The sequence below is a fragment of the Cygnus atratus genome, chromosome Z, assembly GCF_013377495.2.
Source record: "Cygnus atratus isolate AKBS03 ecotype Queensland, Australia chromosome Z, CAtr_DNAZoo_HiC_assembly, whole genome shotgun sequence".
Lineage (NCBI taxonomy): Eukaryota > Metazoa > Chordata > Aves > Anseriformes > Anatidae > Cygnus > Cygnus atratus.
In genome coordinates this window covers 27,628,279-27,648,291 of record NC_066396.1, presented here as the reverse complement: position 1 = coordinate 27,648,291, position 20,013 = coordinate 27,628,279, and the positions used below count along the sequence as shown (strand labels likewise).

At 42.3% G+C, this 20,013-nt stretch overlaps 1 protein-coding gene across 1 annotated transcript in view; it reads left to right on the top strand.

Annotated features, from left to right (window-relative positions):
* Positions 1-12,832: 12,832 nt before the first annotated feature.
* MAP1B (microtubule associated protein 1B) overlaps positions 12,833-20,013 on the top strand; it is a 73,894-nt gene continuing 66,713 nt past the window's right edge. Inside the window, exons 1-2 of the mRNA XM_035565813.1 lie at positions 12,833-13,275; positions 17,970-18,071. Coding sequence (XP_035421706.1) covers positions 12,867-13,275; positions 17,970-18,071 — 511 coding nt within the window. The 5' untranslated portion in view covers positions 12,833-12,866. The remainder of the gene's footprint in view (positions 13,276-17,969; positions 18,072-20,013) is intronic.

The following is a 20,013-nucleotide window of genomic DNA, read 5'->3' as shown; positions in this document are numbered from 1 at the left end:
ACTCAGTGGTTTGTTGTGCAGGTCTGGAGAGAGCTGAATGCTTAGCAAAGTCCCACCAAGCTTTTTTCACTGAGAAAGCAAGAATACATGGCACAATCTCCTCCTCTTCTGGGACTTTGCCTTCCATGCTTGAAGACAAGCATTTTAGAAATCCAGCACAATTTGTATATTGCTCAGAACAGGTTCACAGTACCCCACTGCAGGCATTTATGTCAGGGACCTCAGCTGGAAGGCTTCTCTTTTTCATTTTCCGTTGAAGTCCACACAGCAGAAAGCAGGGTAACACTTGCAGAGTTCAGTTCAATTCTCTGACTGCCCCAACTGAAAATAAGATTTAAGTAAGATTTTCTGCTACTCCAGTTGTCTTCTGCACCATGAAAATGAGAGTGGTGGTGCAGATCCTACCTGGAAAACAGGAAGAACTAAATTACAGAGCTGATGTTTCTGACAGTAAGAATTTGTACTGAAGAGACATTTATTCATTAATGAATATTTCAGTCATTGCTTGCACATTTGAGGTACATTCATGTATTTCATTAAATTTAAGTTTTAATACCAGTGAATTTGATTTGATAGAAAACAAACCTTTTGTAAAATGATCTGCATTACAAAATGGTTGTGACATCTGTGCTGCTAGAGAACCAGGTGATATTCACTGAGAACAAATGCAAATCAATACTGTAGGATGAGGTTACGGGTCAGCATCTACCAATATGACGTGGAGGCAGAGGCAAAGTAAATGAGCTTTCTTTCATCTAAAGTATACATCAATTTTGTTTTGTTTTTGTTTCCTCTGGGCATCCTGGCAGTCAATGAATATTTCAAGAAGTAAAATCAAGAGGTTCATCTCCAGTTATATCTTTAGCTACCATTTTATTTGGACAGTTTAGATGAAACACAGCAATGAGTCTGTTGAACTAGCAGCAAAGTGTCCATTCACTGTTGCGGACTTCACATTCCACTTTTACAAGCCAACACCAGTAGACATGCAGTGTCTTCTAATAACGAATGCCCTTTTGACCTGCCATCAGCTGAGAACCCAAAATTACATCACTCAGTTACTTTCCACACAAAATATAAAACATTACCATTATAAGCTTTGGTTACCACAGTTATTTTTTCAGGCATTTAATCTAGTGGCCTGAATTCAAAGGTTCACCTCCCTCACTTTCCATGGCAATGAGTGGAGGAAAAGGGGTGCTGCCCCTGGGTGCTGTCACAGCTCTGAGCACCATCTCATCCTCTCCTGATGACACAGGGAGCTGAACAGATTTCCTTCCCAATTTGGACACCCAAGTTTGACATCTTGCTTAGAGGGAATAGCTGTTGCCAATATTTGCAGTGCATTTTTGAAAAGTAACTTGTAATTGTCATTGTTGGGAAACTCAAAAGGAATCATCACCTTAATGCACACACGCAGCATAAGTAGCAATGCACAAGGACAGACTGTTTCATCATTATGGCTGCTGTGAAGACAAGAGATGCAGTTATTGTGATGTAGACTAGAGAAGTGCTGAAGCTGCAGAACCACCAGACCTCAGTTCTCTTCCCAATTGAACAAGTGAGATTTTTGCACTGACTTCATTAGGCCACAGATTAGACCCAATGTGAGCTAAGGCTTGGAGAGATGCACAAGCAAATTGGAAAAGCCAGGCAATAATTGAATAAACTGGACATAAGAGGACGAAGTGTAAATGTTAAGGATATCCACTTTTCTAGTCATGTAACCTTTCAGGACAGGTTAAGCCAATTGAATACAAGTATATTAAGTTTTCCAAAATGAAGACTTGAAGCTCTTTGGGGCCACTTCCACATTTTCAGAACCCCTATGAAATGCTGAACATGTGTTTGAATCATATGGCTCATGCACACCTTGTTCCCTTGACATGCCCAAGGTTGCTTATGCCTTATTCTGGCCCATCATCCAAACCTGAAATACCTGCCATCAGTCTCAGTTTATAATAACGCCCACAGCTGCATTTCAGGGCTCTGGGGACTGATGGCTTATTGCTGTGCCTTGGGCCATGTGTTTATACCTGTCAGCCATTAAACCAGCAGCAATGCTCACCCCTGATCATTATCACTGAAGTCAATATCGGTCTAGTTACTAAGCAGATGAGCTTTTATCGAAGTGGTTAGGATGTGATAACTGCATAGCTGCAAGCAAATCAGATCATCTCTATCCACATTATGTATAAAAATAATTCTTCCAGGTGGTTCAAAGCAATTGGCTGTGTGCCTAACAACTCACCTAAGCATTCTGGGAGTGCATAATGAAATACTACTTGTCATGCCTTATTGCTTAATTATTGCTATCAGCCTCCAGAATTTCAGTAAACTCAACATACTGCATAATGAGGTTATACTAAGCCAGAGGCATTGTATCGCAAATACAAAGAGAACTATACTGTATTGTACTGTATATATTATTGCCCCAACAAAGTAAACTTTTAAATCTCTTATATTTTGACTAGAAATAAAACCTGTTTATAGTAGACTTTTTCCAGCGTGCCTGGATTTTAAATTCTCTGAGATATGATAAACTCCATTTGTTAATATTACCACAGCAAGCTAAAAGTGCCCCTGGAGAGTATATGAGCAGATCCCTCAGGCTAAGAGACAGCAAAAAGGAAAGCAAAAGGAGAATGATCATTCTTTCATGCTATGAAATCTCAACTTCACTCATTTGCATACAGACAGCATCTTCCTTTAAAAGAAAAAAAAATTATCAATGATATCAAAAAGTAAAAGCTTAAGGTAAAGAAAACAATTCCATAACACTAGGAGAAAATTACTTTAAAGTAAAATATACAGGTAGGAAATTGAGCAGAGGAAAAAAAATGTAAACAGAAAAATCCCGAGAAGACACACCTCTGGTTTCGCTGTTCTCCAAGAACTGAGTACCTTCTGGCAGAATATGGCTAAATGTGGCCTAAAATTTGAAAAATGGTTTATCCTTGGTACATCTACCTTTTCTCCCCCATATTTCAAGCAGCTTTCTAAAGCTGAGCAAGTGTTCCTATCTGCATTTTATAAATGGGAAAACAGGAGACTAATGAAGGTTAAAGATGTGATTTACCATAAATGCATTTATGTGACAAATATGAAATACATCTTTTCCCTTGGCAGAGTGTCTCCTCTCATTCTTTCAGAATTACCTAAGCTTACTTTACTCACTAAAACAAGATTTTACTAATTTTTACTGCTATTAGCAGTAGAGAAAAAATTCAGTGCTTGGAAGATGAGAAGGATTTTATTCTAGTTTATTTACTATCAAAAGAAATGTTAATTAAATTCTCCGTACAAAATATCACTGTAGATGCATCAACCCAAAATAACCCAGCTTGACTTTCAGTATTTATTAGATTCCACAGTATGTTTTCCTCCTCGTGTTCAGGAAAACAAAACAAAACAAAGACAAACAATACAAAGAGAACCAACCCCTAAAAAAGCTTTTAAATTGAAATGTGCCCTGGAAGCCACTAGAAAACAACTCATATGAAATGAAAGTTTTAGTGATTACTTCTAATCAGAGAGCAAGACAATGCCAAGCTGGAGATTCATCTATCAGTGCTTGTGTAGTCATTTTTAGTGCAGTAGTGGGTGGACAAGCCCAGCTATCAGAGGCATGGTGGAGAGGCAGAGGGCGGCAGGGGTCTGTAAGCAACCCCAAGAACCATCTCCCCAAATGAGAGGAGCTCAGAGATATCACAGTAAGTTCAGTCTGGAAAATGCTTACTCACAAGAGCATCCCATTAGCATTCGGACTTGGAGCGTGAGCACATTGGCATTGCTTGAAAAGAATCTGAAGAGCAGCATGGTGTATAGCAATCCCACAATGTGATGCTGTGCTCCTACTTTGGACAAACAGTCCCGTTGATTGCAGCAGGGTTTTTCTCTGTGGTTTGCAGGCCCATTGGAATCCACAGGAGCCTTCTTAGGGACTGTGGAAAGCAAATCAGAAAATGTAGTCTGTTGTCAATAGTTTAAATTCTGTGTGTAAATCTGCACCTTTACAGGACAGTCTGCACATCTGATAAAGGCTGGAATTGGATTAAAATCACAGGGAGTTGTTTGATCAGTCTTAAAATGCTGGAGGTAGTTAATGAGGGCAATCAGTAGTGGTCACCTTTCAGAGTCCCCAGAGGAGAAAATGAGAGATGTTGCAGGAATCCTGGCAACCAGGGGATTGCAGAGGTGCTGCCTGTGGCTGGTGCTCCTCTTCATGGGGAAGGCAGACAACCACTGCTGAAAGAAGTCATTTTGCAAGTCCGAGGGGATGAGGCAAATCCTTTGGCCAGTGCTCACCTTGTTTTACCCTTGTTGCAGTCCCCTGGGTTTTGCTGTGCTGAGGCAGAAGGGGAATCATGCTAGAATCAACATTCTCCCTCTATTTTTTTCCCCACATGATGAATTCCCATCCCACATCTGGGACACTGACTTGCCTGAGGAGAGAACATGGGATGAGAAGTGATCAGATTCAATGTTTGGATTCCTACCATGTCTATCCAAATTTCATGCTTCAGCTGCTCATCCTTTTCTTAGACATTTACTTTCCAAATTCGGTTGACAATGCCACTGCCTTCTTGCTACTCACCTCTTTCCTCTTTGCTTTTTCCCCAGTGCCTGCTGTCTGCATGCAGGCACTAATCACTCTTATCACAGAAAGTTGCACACCATCTGGACATCTTTCTCAGTCAAGCTAAACACATCTCTTTCTTGATTTAGTGTTGTTCTCAGTCAGAAACTTTTCCTTTTAGTGATATTTCACAATCCTTGGTGTTTGCCCCCCTTCTGTGCTGACAGAAGATGGGTGTTGCCATCAGCAGAGCCTTTCAGGGCAGAGCAGCATGCTAGCTGACTAACTCGACTTTCTGAGAAGTTTATCAGCCCTGATCATGCTTGGAACATGAGAGCCAAAATCCAGACTTCAGAGAACATTTCTGAAGTAGAAAATAGCTCTTTGACCATTTTGCTATAATTTCACCGATTGATGTAATTTCACAATTTCCTTTGTATTTTGTGGCCCAGTCTTTTCCTTTTCTATTCATGACTTCTCTCAGTACTTTGCTCTGTAAAATGGTTTTAACAGCTTGCTTCTATATATAGTTCTACTGGTCCTTCCACCACAGTCTTAATTTAGTTTTTCATAGCAGTGACCATGGGCAGCTACATAATACTCCCCACTCAGTTTGTTAATATCAAACAAGATTGAGACACTAATTGAACCCGAGGAAAATGTTGTGGTCAAACTGGAAGTTTGTACCTAGCACTTTGAGATGTTCCAAAATAAAAAAATAATCAGAGACTCTTCTGGAGACAAGCAAAACTTTTCATTGAATAATTTTTCTACAATTATTTTAATGCTGTTAAAAATAGAATGTGTGAATGGGATACATATAACAATGATTATGGCCACTAGGACATATGATACATTTTCTCTATGATGACAAAAGCTTCTGTGACTCACCTAGTGCAAATCCTCAAAGAAAACATGCAGTCCTTGTGGTACACATGTCCAAACTAATAGCCCCATTCCCTTAATTTATTAGTAAATCTATATCCTAATAGAGAGTTGGTATATTATGGTTTGCAAAACTGTGATTTTCTCAGTGAAATGTGAAAACAGAGCTCTGACCACTTGTTGCTAGAATACAGAATCTTTGTATTACCCAGAAATGGGGATTACATTCTGCCTGTGCAATGTAATTCCATGACTTTGCTTGGAAGGGGTATACGCCTTCACATCCCTTCACAAAACTGAGTGCAACTGCAGCATGCTGTGTTTTATCCCAGAAACAGCAGCATTTCAGTGCTGGACAAAATCATTCCTATATGTACAATTTTGTATTTGCAGAACTAACGGGTGGATAAAGAAGCTTTACATATAACAGATGGCATTTAAAAATATACTATTGTGCCACATAATGACAGTATAATAGTGGCCATGGTAAAATAGTGCAGGGTGGTTGCAGTATAATATATCAGGTATGGCTAATATAAATCTTGCCTTCCTTGAGTTTTGAAGACTAAACCGAGTTGGAATAAACACGAACAGCTAATGAAAAAAATAAAAATAAAAAAATACCTCAAATATTTGGAAAACAACAACAAAAAATACTCCTCTTCTGCATTATGAAATTTGCTTGGTAGCAAAGCTATATTTATGTATTGCAAATCACAGTTTCGGCAACAGCTCTAACATTGCCACTACACTGCATTTGCAAATAATGAAGAAGAAAATTTTTCTGCATTTCAGTGCTATGACAGCAGCATTCTAGCACTACCCAAAGAAGTTAATATACAACATTTGTCAAACACAGGTGCCAGACAAAACTGGGACAATTCTTAGGGGGAGATCACGGGGAGCCTTTCTCCTTCCCCATGCATGGTTCCAGCTCCAGAAGGGCTGTTTGGGCACAGCAGTGACAGGACCAGCAGACTCCCAGGGGTGCAAAGGCAGACAGTGGCTGTGATCCTCCCCTCTACATTACAGCACATGGTGGTGGTGGTCTCTACCCACTCCCAAACTAGGGTCCCTTGAGCAAAATGCTCTGCTTGCTGCCCTCTCTGCATACTCAGGACATTGACTAAATTCTGCAGTGTGACCCTTACTAAGCAAATCTCAACCTACTACAAAATGCTAGGAATGACTTACTAAATTAAACAGCAGATAAAGTAGAAAGAAAGGAAAGATCAGAGGAAAAACATCCTTACATAATCTTCACTTGGTATCAGCCTACTGGGAGTGCATGGAACAGGGAGATGAATAGCAGAAAAAAAAACAAAGGGAAGACAAAACCAAGCCAAAATGATGCTGCAAAATTGTATTGATAGTAACGTTGTTATTAAGCCACAACAGAAAGTACAAGGAGATGGGAAGGAAGCAGATGGTTAGTCTTGTAGGTGGTCCGAATAAACAACTCTCATGTTTTGTTTTCAGAGACATGTAAAGTGAAGTTAACCATTCCTTCTGTTCTTTCTGTAAGCATATCAAGTTCTTTGGGAAAAAAAAAATACAAGTTTTTCTTGCAACTGCAACAGTCAAAGGACTGGATTATTATGGTAGAAAGACTAAAGAGTACTTTAGTAGAAAGGTTAAAAACTGTTTAGGCAGAGTCCCAAATTATTTGGATAGGAATACACCACATTTCATTGCAACTTTACACATCTTTAAGTGAAATCCAGAGACCTTGAAAGAGAACAAGAATGAAAGGCCACATCAGGACCCTTGCAGGAATGCAGTCTGTGTGCATAAAAAGCCCTGTGCCAGTGTGCAGAACAGTGCACTACCCTGGCTGCAGCTGTGAGTTGCATGAAAACTGCAGAGACCTTGAAGATCTGGCATGTTCCCTGTGCAGGACTGTGATCTGCTGGACCCGTGCAGCATGCAGATCCAGCAGTTCCCCAGTTTCCATGTTTACAAACATGACAGTGCACTGCATGAAGAAATGCTTGCATGGATTTTTTGCCATCTATTCCTCTCTGTACAGGAGCAATATGGCATTTCTATTGTAGCATGCTCGAGAGAATATGGGAATAGACACTTGTAAAACAGTAATATTCATTTTAAATATTACAGAACTAGTAGAGCTAGGCTACCTCTGAAAAGTATTTTAAAGCAGGACTTGAAGCTAGATGAGAGCATCGTGTAAAATATCTGCTTGCTCTTGGGTCCCCAGAGGCAGCTTTAGATGATTCTAACTGGAAGGAAAACAAAAAAAATGTCCTGTGCTCTACAGCACCTCCACATGTTTTTGTCATCTGTGTAGCTAGGACACAGCAGTGTGTGACTGACAGCCCACTGGCATATTCCCCCCTGTGCTCACGGTGACTAACAAGACTAATGTCTGACACAGAAGACTGCCGAGGGCCCCCAGGCATGCCGCTGGTAGGATGTGCTGTGGGGGCAGATGGGTTATGAGCACATACCCAGGCTGAATGTTGGTGGTGTGGTGGCCAACACCACCTTGCAGGAGTTCTCAGCTTCCAGCCAGCCCCAAAATTAAGCAGATGGTGTAAATGTCTCCATTCAGTACCCGCGGCTTGATTCTCCTCCCTCTTAAGTCAAGAACGATCTCTAAAAGCAACTTGAAAGGCAGCATATGTTAGGTCTCTGGACTGCAACACTCCTCAGGTTGGTGGCATAGGAGAAAAATCATATTCTGCTCTTAGGAGCCAGCTACAATTCTGTAATTTGAATTCCTTTGACAAGAAGTTAAAAAACAATAAAACTCACTCCCTTAAATCCAAGCTATACCAACAGATCATTTTTCTCTCTCTTGTTCAGGAGGGATCAGAACTGCTTAAATGAAACTAAAAATCTACTCTGTCACGCTGATTTACATTCTCACACCATTAGTTTTGTTGATGATGTTTTAATTATAATTCCAGCTTTGTGGTACAATGGATGTCCTTATTATCATCTATCACTGAATTTTAAGCATCATCCTAATTATATCAGGGTCCAAATGCTTAAACCTGCTTTATTTTCTCTCTGACTGTAGAGATGAAATCATTTTTTTCCATGCAAAACTATGTGTTTTTCATTCAAAAATTGAGGATAATTTTATTCAAAATAATTGATTTCTTATTTGTCCTTTTTTAAAAGTCAAGAGGAAATTCATTTTTTTTCATTTCATTCTCACTAGTGAAATAAAGTATATTTTCACTTCCATCCTTTTTGAGTTCTAACTTCTCCTTTTTCCACTGAAAAAAAAGGGGGGAATTGGCAATATATATATGTATATATATATGTATGCCATTGGAAACTAAAGCAGAATGTTGCTTGGTGTTATTTTTCTCTCACTTTGACAAGGTTGAAAGTGAGAGAAAATGTTATTTTTAAAAGCAATAGTGTTGCTTTTCCTCACTTTTTTTTTTTCCTAATATTTAACTCCCACTTTTCCATAGGGAAAGTCGGAGGAAAGGGAAACAGCAGGAAGACCACGAGAAGAAAATAAAAACTCTCTTGATTTTGGTGTTTAGAGAATAGTAATTAAAATTGAAGTAATATAATTTAAAATACTTGAAATGTATGGCAGACAAGTAATTTTTATTTACTATGTAATTAAACATAAATTTTGACATCAAATTAAGTACTTCCCCTCTCAAAATGTCTTTCTCTGAGTCCAAGCCCTTTGCTGCTGTCCCAGGCACAGCTCTCATGGTGCCACCAGCCTGCTGCTGGAGCAGCTTCTTCAGCCTTGCCAGTCTGAGGATGTTTGTTAGGGATGCCTCCCTGCCCAGCAAAAAGGGGGAAGACAAGAGGAGCTGTTTTTATGAGCTGATTCTTGCAGAGACATGCAGGCCCCATGACTAATCTTGTCATGCCCAGTGGCCGCAGAATGACACATCTGCTCTGCTAGGGTCACTGTGACTTGCAGAGTGCCCCTCTGTGCCCGTGCTCTGCTGAGTTGCTGTGAAGGAGCAGCACACAAACGAGAGCCTGGGGGGTGAAAGCTGGACCCTGTGGGCATGATGGACCATGTGGGCATTGCTGCTTTTAGGAAATGAGGAGTGTAGGGTCACATATCGGGGAGTGTGCACATTGGGAGTAACTGTGGGTAACACTGGGAAGGCATCAGGCGGGGTATGAAATGTGACGGGTATTGTTTGCTATAACGTTGGTGGAATATGCTTGACTCCATCATGCAACGGGAAACCCTTTTTCACTGTGTGGGCACTGGCACACTCTTCATGAACCTGCTCCATGACACGTTGTGCAGTCTTCAGATTGACATTTCTCAGAGAAGAGAGACTATGTACGAGCCTTCTGAACCACTTTACTTTCATTAAGAGCTTAAATTGGTCTGAAGTAGCATACACGGATATGTATTTCTTTTATGCTAGTGTAGACATCTTGCTGTGGACAAAGGGTCAGCCTAAGGCTTTGTGCATCACTGAAACCTCATTTAAAACTTGAAGACAAGGCTTGAACAAAACCTGGATATTAGTGGGTAACAAATGGCATGCACCACCAAGAAGTATGTTCTAGTTTTAGACTCCAAGTGCTTTATTTAAAACTGACTGTTTACTTTAAAAAATACCATATCCACAAGAAAAATACAGCTTTATGTGCAATGTTCGACTATATTCAATTGTGGGATACCAGTTTGGTATTAAATGCACTAAAGAAACCAAACCAAAACAAACCAAAGCAAACAGAAAGATGGAGCACTGGATGTCAATCATCGTCTCTATAACAGAGCAAGACATATTTCATAGTCCACATGAATTTTGCTGTTTCTTCCACTGGAGTGGCACATCTATGTGATTTTGCTGCAGCTAGAAAGCTGGTATCCCTTCCAAACACTGAGGGTCACATGACACTGAGTCAGCTTTATACAGCACATCTCCACATTTCACCCAGCAGTGGATCTGTTGATATGCTCCGTACTGCAGCACACCGGTGGGTTTCCAGAAGCATAAAGACAACAACAGAACTACTGGAGTGGGGTTCCAGCAGGGCCAGATACAGCCTCAGCATGGAGCTGGGAACCTGCAGCTCTTGGAGACACATCCATGAGGTTAAAGCATATTCTGTCGTCTGACTTTCATCTCAGATGGAGTGACATAAGCTTGTGAATATATGAGGGCAGAAATTTTTGTCCCTTGAAGAGGCACAAAACCATTTTCTTCCAAAGGCAGCCTCTGGTCCTTAGGGTTTTACATTTCCCATCACCACAGAATTTGGCTGCAACAGTTCACCCGTTACCACATGATGTTCTAGTTGCACATTCTTTTACAGCACAATATAAAATAGAGGACTGTCTCAGCAGGCTATTTCAAGCACAGCTGTATTACCTACCTGCATGTAAGCATTTTCTTCATTGATGCAATATACTCATTTAGCCTTTTACTCTTCAAATACACAAACATTTTTCTAGATATATCTTCCTTTTTTTTTCTTTTTCTTTTCCTTTTTTCTTTTTCTTAAAATAAGGAAGAACTAAAAAGCAGGTATAATGCCTTTTGTATACTGGCATGCATTTCTCAGGGCAATGCATTTAACCTGCTGTGCTTGTGAAGCTTGTGAGACATCATTTTACGTTTATGCCTGGGAACCATTATGATTCTATTTTGCAACCAGTGAGCAAGACCCCTTGAAAAGTCCCTTCCACACTCCAGAGACCAGATACTCCTGCTGGTGATTGAAATTAAGACATACCTCAAAGCTATATATTGCAGTGGGAGAAGTCAGAAGCTGGCTTCCTCCAACAGGCACCATGAGGCAAGTGTTGAGGACATCTATAATTAGAATATAGACTATGAGGGTGGGGGTCACACAGGATATGGCCCAGGGAAGTGGGCATTATTGCTAGGTTGATATCTGCACCCATATTAATATGGGCCTGTATTCTCTGTCTCATGGAATTTGCCAGGCTCAGCAAGGAAACACCAAAGTCATAGCTGGGCTCAGACGAGCTGTTACTACTTCCTCAGCATCTATGTGATTGCATTTGTTCCATCGGCAGTGTCAGCTCTGTCTTAGAAGGAGAGCTGTTGCTCTTTATCACCGTGACATCTCAGCCACCTGACAATGGCTGTAAAAAGGCTTGCCCGCAGTCTACAACAGTGTAGCAACAGACCAGAAAAACAGTCTGCCTTAGATGCAACATCCCAGCACACCACACCGTGTTAGCCAAGGATCTCAGTGCTGAATTTATGTAGAAGAGCTATTCATATTAAAAACTCTAGGTGCTGTAGGCAGAGATAATGTTATGGACCAGCACCGAGAACAATGGGGTTTCAGTCCTTGTGGGTGACTGTGTGCAAATACCATCTGAAATGCACATTAATTAGAATGAGTGTTTTGCACTCAAAGCAAAGTACATATTCTAGGAGAGCAGACCTGAGGTACTCGTTCACCCAGGCAAGTACTCTGTTACTGAGGAGCAGACATACTGGAAGGAGCTGCACACCGAAGGAAGAATGTCTCCTCTGTCAGGGACCAGAGGTTACCTTATAAACCAGGCTATAAAAGTTTATATTCTTTCCTGGGTCACAATGAAATATCTCCCCCATCACTTTAGCCACATAAAGGAGATGCTTAGTGTAAACCAGTGCCTGGCTTCTGTCAGCAAAGTAAGAGGAACATCCCAGGGAGGCTGATTTATCTCAGACTGCTCCATCCCATTTTAGGGGAGGATAAAACACTTTTAGGAGGTAATTGGATTTATCTCTCTTTGTCAGTATCCAGAGCAGCTGTCTAACTTTTATAGGGAAATCCAGAGGAGCCCATCCTTTGCATATGCAATTGAAGATGTTTTCTGATGCCACTGCTCCCTAGAGTTGCTCAAGCGTGGTCTAAATTAGTTCTCTGAAACCCTTTGAAATTCTTGAACGTTAATAAGACTATGGGGTATAGAAGCTCATTCAGAAACAGTGCCAGAAACAGCTTGTCCAGAAACTCTGGGTTGAGTCATACAATCACGGGCCTTGAATACAGGCAGAAAGCCTGTGTCTGAAGCATCTCAAGGAGTGAACTGCTTTCAAACAAACAAACAAAAAAGCCAAACAAACAAAAAAAAAAAAGAAAAACAAGTTGAGGTGAGAAGAATGTTTAGACTGCCAGCTGCAAGGTGGGAAAAAGAAAAAAGAAAAAGGGAAAAAAAATGCAAACCACGGCTCAGATTTTGCTGCAGTGCTTCGGTGAGGCGCGGGCTGCCGTGCCCGAGCGGCGGGGCTGCCGCTGCCCTCCGTCCCCGGGGCTGCGGGGCGCGGGGGGCGCGGGGCTCCCGGGCTGCCCGGCGGCACTGGGGGGGCTCGGCCCCGTGCCCCCGGGGCGTTGTTCGCACCCCGCGTCCTTCCTGCTTCCGGGGGCCGCCGCGGGGAGGATTTGCTGCAGATGACATCAGCCGTGGATGCTGGAAAAGCGGCGGCGGGGATGCGCCGGCTCCCCCCCTTCCTCCTCCTCCTCCTCCTTCTCCTCCTCCTCCTCCTCCTCGTCGCCAGGTCCCAGCCCTGCACCGTCTCCGTATAAAAGCGCCGCAGCCTCCCCGCCCGCCCTCACTCCCTGCCGCCTGCGGAGCCGCCGCCGAGCGGCCCTTCTCCCCTCATCGCCCCGGAGCCGCGGGGCGGAGCGGGGGACCGCGATGGCCACCGTGGTGGTGGAAGTGGACTCGGAGCCCTCCTGCAGCATCCCCAACCCCACCTCCCCCTCGCCCAGCCTCTCGCACCGCTTCCTGGACAGCAAGTTTTACCTGCTGGTGGTCATCGGCGAGCTGGTGACCGAGGAGCACCTGCGGCGGGCCATCGCCAACATCGAGCGAGGTGGGGCGGGGGGGGCGAGACGTCCGTGTCCCTTAAACGGGGCCGGGGGTGGCCATGGGGCGGTGGTGGGGTGGTGGTGGGGTGGTGGTGATAGTGTTGGGGTGGTGGTGGTGGTGGGGTGGTGATGGTGGTGGGGTGGTGACAGAGGGGTGGTGGTGGTGATGGGGTGGTGGTGGGGAGGGAGTGAGGATGGGGTGATGGTGATGGGGTGATGATGATGGGGTGGTGGTGATGGGGTGGTGGTGATGAGGATGATGGGGTGGTGGTGATGATAGGGTGGTGGTGGCGATGATGGGGTGGTGGTGGTGGTGATGGGGTGCTGGTGGTGATGGGGTGCTGGAGGTGGTCCGAGCCCCTCCCTCCCGCCGTGCACAAAGCCCCTCGCCCCCCGCCGCCCCCGCCGCGCTATTGTGGGGGCTGCGGCTGTCGGCCGCCGTCCCGGAGCCGCCGCGGGGTGGGCGTGGCGCGGCCCGCTCCGCACTGCGGTCCCCGGGGCTGCCCGCCGCGGACAAAGGGCGCCCGCCCCGCCGCCGGGGTTCGAGCAGGGGACGGGGACGGGCACCGGGGGGCGGCTGCGGGGCGGCTCCTGCTGCTGCTCCCCTTCCCCGCCGCTCGGCGGGCGTTTTCCCCCGGAGCGGGGATGCGGCTCCTCTGCGCATTGTGCCCAACTTTGGCCGCGCGAGCTCTGCAGACGCACGCATCCGTGTGTAATGAAACAGTAGCGAGAATAATAAAACGAGACGCGGGTGGCGAGACTGGTGTCCGAGTGGCCAGCCTCGCTGTTGTCCAGCTCAGGCTGCCGCAACTCGCTGCCTGTTTGCCCTTCCCTTAAGACGGCGATGCACGAAGGTATCGCAAGTGAAAGGACCGAGTTTTGTTAAGTTCTCGATGCGGTTCCCGGTGAAAGGGATGGCAGTGTGCACGGAGAGGCAGAAAGCCCCGCGGCCGTAACGGTGGTGTTAAGCACAAAGGAAATTGTTGCCGGACCCTATAGTTCGCTAAACTCTACTGATCTGTGTTTTTTTTAACCTATATCTTGTTCTGGGCTGATAAAAGCGGAGATATCAGAAGTCTGCTTTTGTTAGAGAGGAGAAAGAGACCTTGAAAAAGAGGGATTTGGTAGCAGCCTTGCCGTGTAGGTGTGGTTCAGCACTCCAGCTAGGACTTCGTTTGTCTCTATTGTTGTTTTCCCAACCGTTGTTGCTGTAGTTGGCGATTTCTCTCGATTCTTTTTCATGGCTGTTTGTGGTAAAGGGCTGCCTCATCACGGCTAACCAGCTTCACCGTGACCTGTTCATCTTTCTTGCGACCATTGTCTCCTAGGGAGAACTACTGAGGCAGATGCTTTGTCATTCAGAGCCTCTTCAGCACTGCACTTCCCCAATTCCGTCTAATTTTTGATTGTGTCGGAAGTGAATTGGCTGCATTTCAAGTAAATTAATACAATTTATTGAGCAAATGGATAAAACTTCTCCCCTCAAGACATCTGATGTCATCCTTCCTCTGAAGAAATGCTCTTCAGCCTCTTCTTGAAGCTTCTATTGTACAGTTGCTGCTGCATAGCTCTGTTGCTGCTACCTCCTGCCAGTAAGCATAACACCCACTTGCAGTTTTAGATGTTCAGAGGAAACGCTTTGGCCTTTTTATTCATCATTTTGGATTAGAAGTCACCTCACTGCTCCTGGTGTCAGATGATCTGACTGGGATTTTGCCTGCTAGGAAAAAAAACCTTGATCAAATTTTGAGGTGCACTGTTCTGGATGAGTACACTTGGAGTCTGAAGCCCTGTCTGTGTGAGGCAAATATGGGCTTCACTTATCTTTCTCTTTGGAAAGTACACTGTAGTCTGGAGAAACTGTCTTCTTTCATTCTTTGTGCTCACCAGAGCCTTAAATGCTTGTAGGGTTCTTGATCACTCTGCCTCAGTGTCTTCTTTGGTACGTCTCCGAAGTACCACCACAGAAAAGTGTGGATTCACGCACTGAACTGCAGAGCAACGTGTCAAAGAAAACATCTGCTGATAAGACATCAGTGGTGTGATCCTACGCAAGCCAGTGGAATGCCGAGTCATTTCTTAATATATCATGAAGTGGGAATGGCTTGGCAACCTGCATTTTCACTAATTACATTTGGGATGTCATTTTGCTGAGGGGGCAATCCTCCAACCCACTGTCCAACAAAGAAGAAGAGAGGAGTGAGGAGAAAGCTTCAAGATCTTTCCACTGATTTGGCAGATGCTACTGGGTGTGCCCTGTCTGCTGTCTGATCATCCCTGTGTCTAGTGGCGTTGCACTCCAAAGACTGCAGAAAGAAAGAGAGAGCCCCAGCTCAGTCATCCTCCCAGTCATTACTTCTATGCTATTAATGATATACATCATTGGATTGACCTTGGATTTTAGTTCTAGATTTACTTCCATCATATTCAAACCTGATTTGATTTTATAATGTACATAATACGTTATATTCTGTTATAATGTGCATGTATAATTTTTTTTTGCATCCAGAATGCTGAATCATGCAGCTGCAAATATGGTATATTCTAGCTCAATCCAAACTTCACCTTCTGCGTGCATAGTATGTCTTTTTGTTTGTTTGTTTGTTTGTTTGTTTTCAGTTATTTATTTTTCATTGAGTACTGTATTTTGGACACTGACTGGCTCAGTGGTCTGACTGTGCCTAATTAGAATCTTTCCCCTACCACAAATCTGGATCCACAACAAAAGCGGTTAGGGCTGGTGGACAGGCTCTGTCATTAGCAGCATTGCTGAATCATAGTCCCTATTGCTTAACTGACCTCCAGAAAGCTTCGCAGTCTTCCCACACAAGCTTGCTGTCAGAAGCCACCAAGCTGTTATCTTGTCGCTTCTTCAGGTCCAGCACTCATTTATTCAACACACTTCAGCTTCATGATCAGCATCACATTACTGGTCATACTTTTCATATGCACAGTACATGCGTGGTATTATATCATATTTACTTTCTTGCTCTCAAATATTCCAACACCTGGAAAATATTAAAGCTTGCTGAGCTGTGGTTGCCTGCCAAAACTACGCCCCAAAAATGTACCATATGGCCAAGAGATTTTTGAGAAATTAAAATAAAGAGACTTGCAGAAGAGAGTCACTGCCTATGCCTCTGAACAATGATGCATAAGTCAGGAAGTGGAGGTGGTTGGTTATAGTTCAGTTATTTTTCTCTGGAGTGGTTATGAAACATACAGATGATGCTGTATTTTCAATTCTCTCTAGAGTTTAATAATGCAACAACTTAATAACTGGTAGCATATCCCAGTAAGAAGCATGCTCATACCTTGACTGGACTGCTGACAAGGAAAAAGCACTTGATGAATTATCTCTGCAGTCTTCAGGCTCCTGAAATGCAGATACCCATATTTGCATGGAGAACCTCCTCAGAGCTGCAATGGGAGACCAGCAATGCAGATCTGGTTTCTCTGCTCTTTCTCCCCCCTCATCCTTCAGCCCTAGAACATGGCCTCTGCCAGAGGGAGGCTTGATGTTTCTGAGAAAGCATGGGAGCCAGCATTGACAGGAAAGTTAGCAGTCTGAAATCCTGACAGTTACCAGCAGAAGTGCCACTGCTGGTTGCACAGTATGAGGGGTTGGCCACGCACCTCTTCAGGGTTCTCCTCCAACCCAAAGGTAGCAAACCCCTAAGGGATTTAACTCAACATCTTCATGCAAAGACATGGCCAGGTTTGTGGGAAGGGGCCAACAGACACTTCCTTAGGTGCAGTCTCTTCTGCATTTGCCAGCTAATTTGTATAAGTCTAGTGACAAATCAATCAATCAATCAATAAATCACTATGATGTTGGTGCTCAAAACCACAGCAGTGTCTGGACTTACCTGTACTACAACAGCCTACTCATTGTTTTTGAAAACTTAACAACAAAACTAGAAAAATACTAAAACATATTCTCCTGTTAATTGGATTTTTTTTTTTTTGATGTTATCATCAAAATATTATGGTAGGAAACTAAACTTGTGTTTTGGCTACAGTGATTTTGTTTTTCCCTGGTCAAATGTCAGTCCTTAAAATATTTGATTCCAAAATACATTTTTATGTGTCATATGACACATTCATATTTGTCAACTGTACCTTTTCCTTCGTAGCTGAGGAGGAAATAGAGATGCGATGTTTATTAAAAGAAAAAAGATCAAGTGTAGCATTTCTAAATCTCACAAGTAGAATTTTGATACTTATAAATAAAAGATCACTTAAATTTTAATTTAAAATGTGGGACGCTTCAAAGCTTTTGAATGAAGTCAGCAATGTAATACTTTTTATTTAAATATTAATTTGCAACATGTGAGGTAACATTGTCCGTCTCTTTCAGTTTTGTAAATAAGTGTACTGCTATTTTAAAGTTGACGCAGGGACATCAATGGCTTCTCACAATGTGGCTTCTAGGTTGTAGGACCAGCAGTCACAAAGCAGGTGCTTTAAGGATTGCCACCATTTGGAAAGCCAGTTTTCCTCTTTCTTCTGGCTGATCCCTGTCCAGAGTGCTTCTTCTGAGCACTCTGCACTTTGCAAAAGATGGCTGTGTGGCACGCCAAGAAAAGAGGCTGGTTTTGGAATTTACGAATATGCAAATAACATGAGTGCTAACTGAGGAACAGTCTATATATGCTGATATATCTAGCTAGATGTGTTTTTGTGTTTTGAATTTTAGGAATCCGATCATGGGACACAAACTTGATTGAATGCAACTTGGATCAAGAACTGAAACTTTTTGTATCTCGCCATTCAGCTCGATTCTCTCCTGATGTTCGAGGTGAGCTTTTGGACATGTTAGAGAAAGCTTTGTTTTGCTTGTATTTAAGAACAGAATTCATAAATACACTTGGGTATTACATGGCCCATTTTCATTTGTTTTTCTTTACAATGAATACTTTTTTCCTGTATTTTTAATACATAGCTTGAAAATTATATATACATATATTTATCTTTCTGACAAAACAAAATGTCTGAAATGTTAAACTAATCAGACCTTTAGGTTAGTTTGATGTATATCACCATGATTACTTTGGTAATAGATATTAATGTTGGGTCCCCATTAAAGTTAAGTGAAGCTTACTTTTTGACTGGACAGTTTGTTTCTGTAGCACAATCTGGTGATTCCAGAGACCCAAGCTGCTCCTTACTGCGGTAGGCAAAACACATACAAAAAATAACCTGAAGGTTAGCTCCACAGTTCAATAGAGCCAGAAATGGTGTCACGGCTGTTGTACAAGTGTGGCTCAAGCTTTGTGTTTCTCCCCAGAGAGCTTGGTACTTTTTCTTGGTATAAAAAGCAGAGGGGTGGAGGGTCTGCCTTGGCTTGCAGGAACTTTCATTGGCTTTTATGACGAAATTAGCACTTTACAGGGCTTATGAGACTCAATCATTTCTTCTGCTGCCTTTTCTTCAAGCTTGTCCTTCCTTCTTCTAGAAGATTCATACAATTAAAAAAAAAAAGTTTTTTAAGTATAAAGTTTGATTTTGTTCTGGTTGCATGGGAATCAAAATGTTTGGTAAGTTTTTTTTTTTGTTTTTTTTTTTTTTACCATCTTGTTTCTTGAATGCAAACACTGAGTGAGCATGTATGAAGTTAATTTTGGCTTTCATATAAAAATATATAACATTTGCACAGCAGAATAGCTTGCTTTCAGTGGTGAACATATTGTGGCGGTGTGCATACTGACTAGTACAACCAAGAACTGGCAAATACTATAAATTCTGGTTTCAGGGACATCTCTTAAACACAGTGAAAAAGGATATGAAATATATCATACTACCCCATCACATTCCTAAGGGTCAGTTGTTACATGCTGTTGACAAAGAGATCCTGATATCTTGCTAGCATGATAGCACTGACCTGATGGTCTTGAATAATGCACTAAAATGTGTTGTGTAACTAATTCCAGGATTGGTTATAGCAGGTTTTGCCGTCACGTCCCCATATCTATAGAGATTTGGCTGGATTTAAGAAAAAGATGTACCTCTATGAATTTTCACCTGATTTAAAAAACAACAGGACAGTTACAGGAATACTTGGGGCTGAATTACATGGGATTAAACTCAGGGATAGAATACATATCTTCATTTTAAATGTCCGGAAGGAAATTTAACTCAGTGACACCAATCACTTCATTTTACAGAGAAGTTATTCTAATAAATGAAATTAGCATAATGTATTTTCAAGAAGTGTACTGTGAAGTAGAATATATCTTTAACATATACATGTTTTACTTTAGAAACTCAGGGAAAAAAAAAAAAAAAGAAAAGAAACCTGTGCTTCTCCTTCAGCACAAATATTCCAGTCAGTTTAATATGTTTGTTATCATATTAAGATGAGCATTTGATAGTATTGCTCTTGATAGCATTGCATGACTTAAAATAAAGCAAATACTCTGGTTTCATATGATAAATGAAGGAAGATTATGCACCTCTTTTTTTCAAATTTGAATTTCAATTCAATTTCAACAAAGATTATAGAATTCTCTAGGAATCTTTCTCTAGAAATAGTATATATATATATATTTATTTTTTTGTTTGACTAGACTTGCCTGTTTAGTCTGTCATTGTGTTGAATTACAGCTTAATTGCATGTGACTGGAATTCATCAACATCTCTATGACAAGCGGTAATGAATGTGTTTTTCAGCACTGCTCAATCTTTAAACAATAAGCTGCCAAAATCCATGTTGAAAGAGACTAAAACCTAGAAAAAAAATG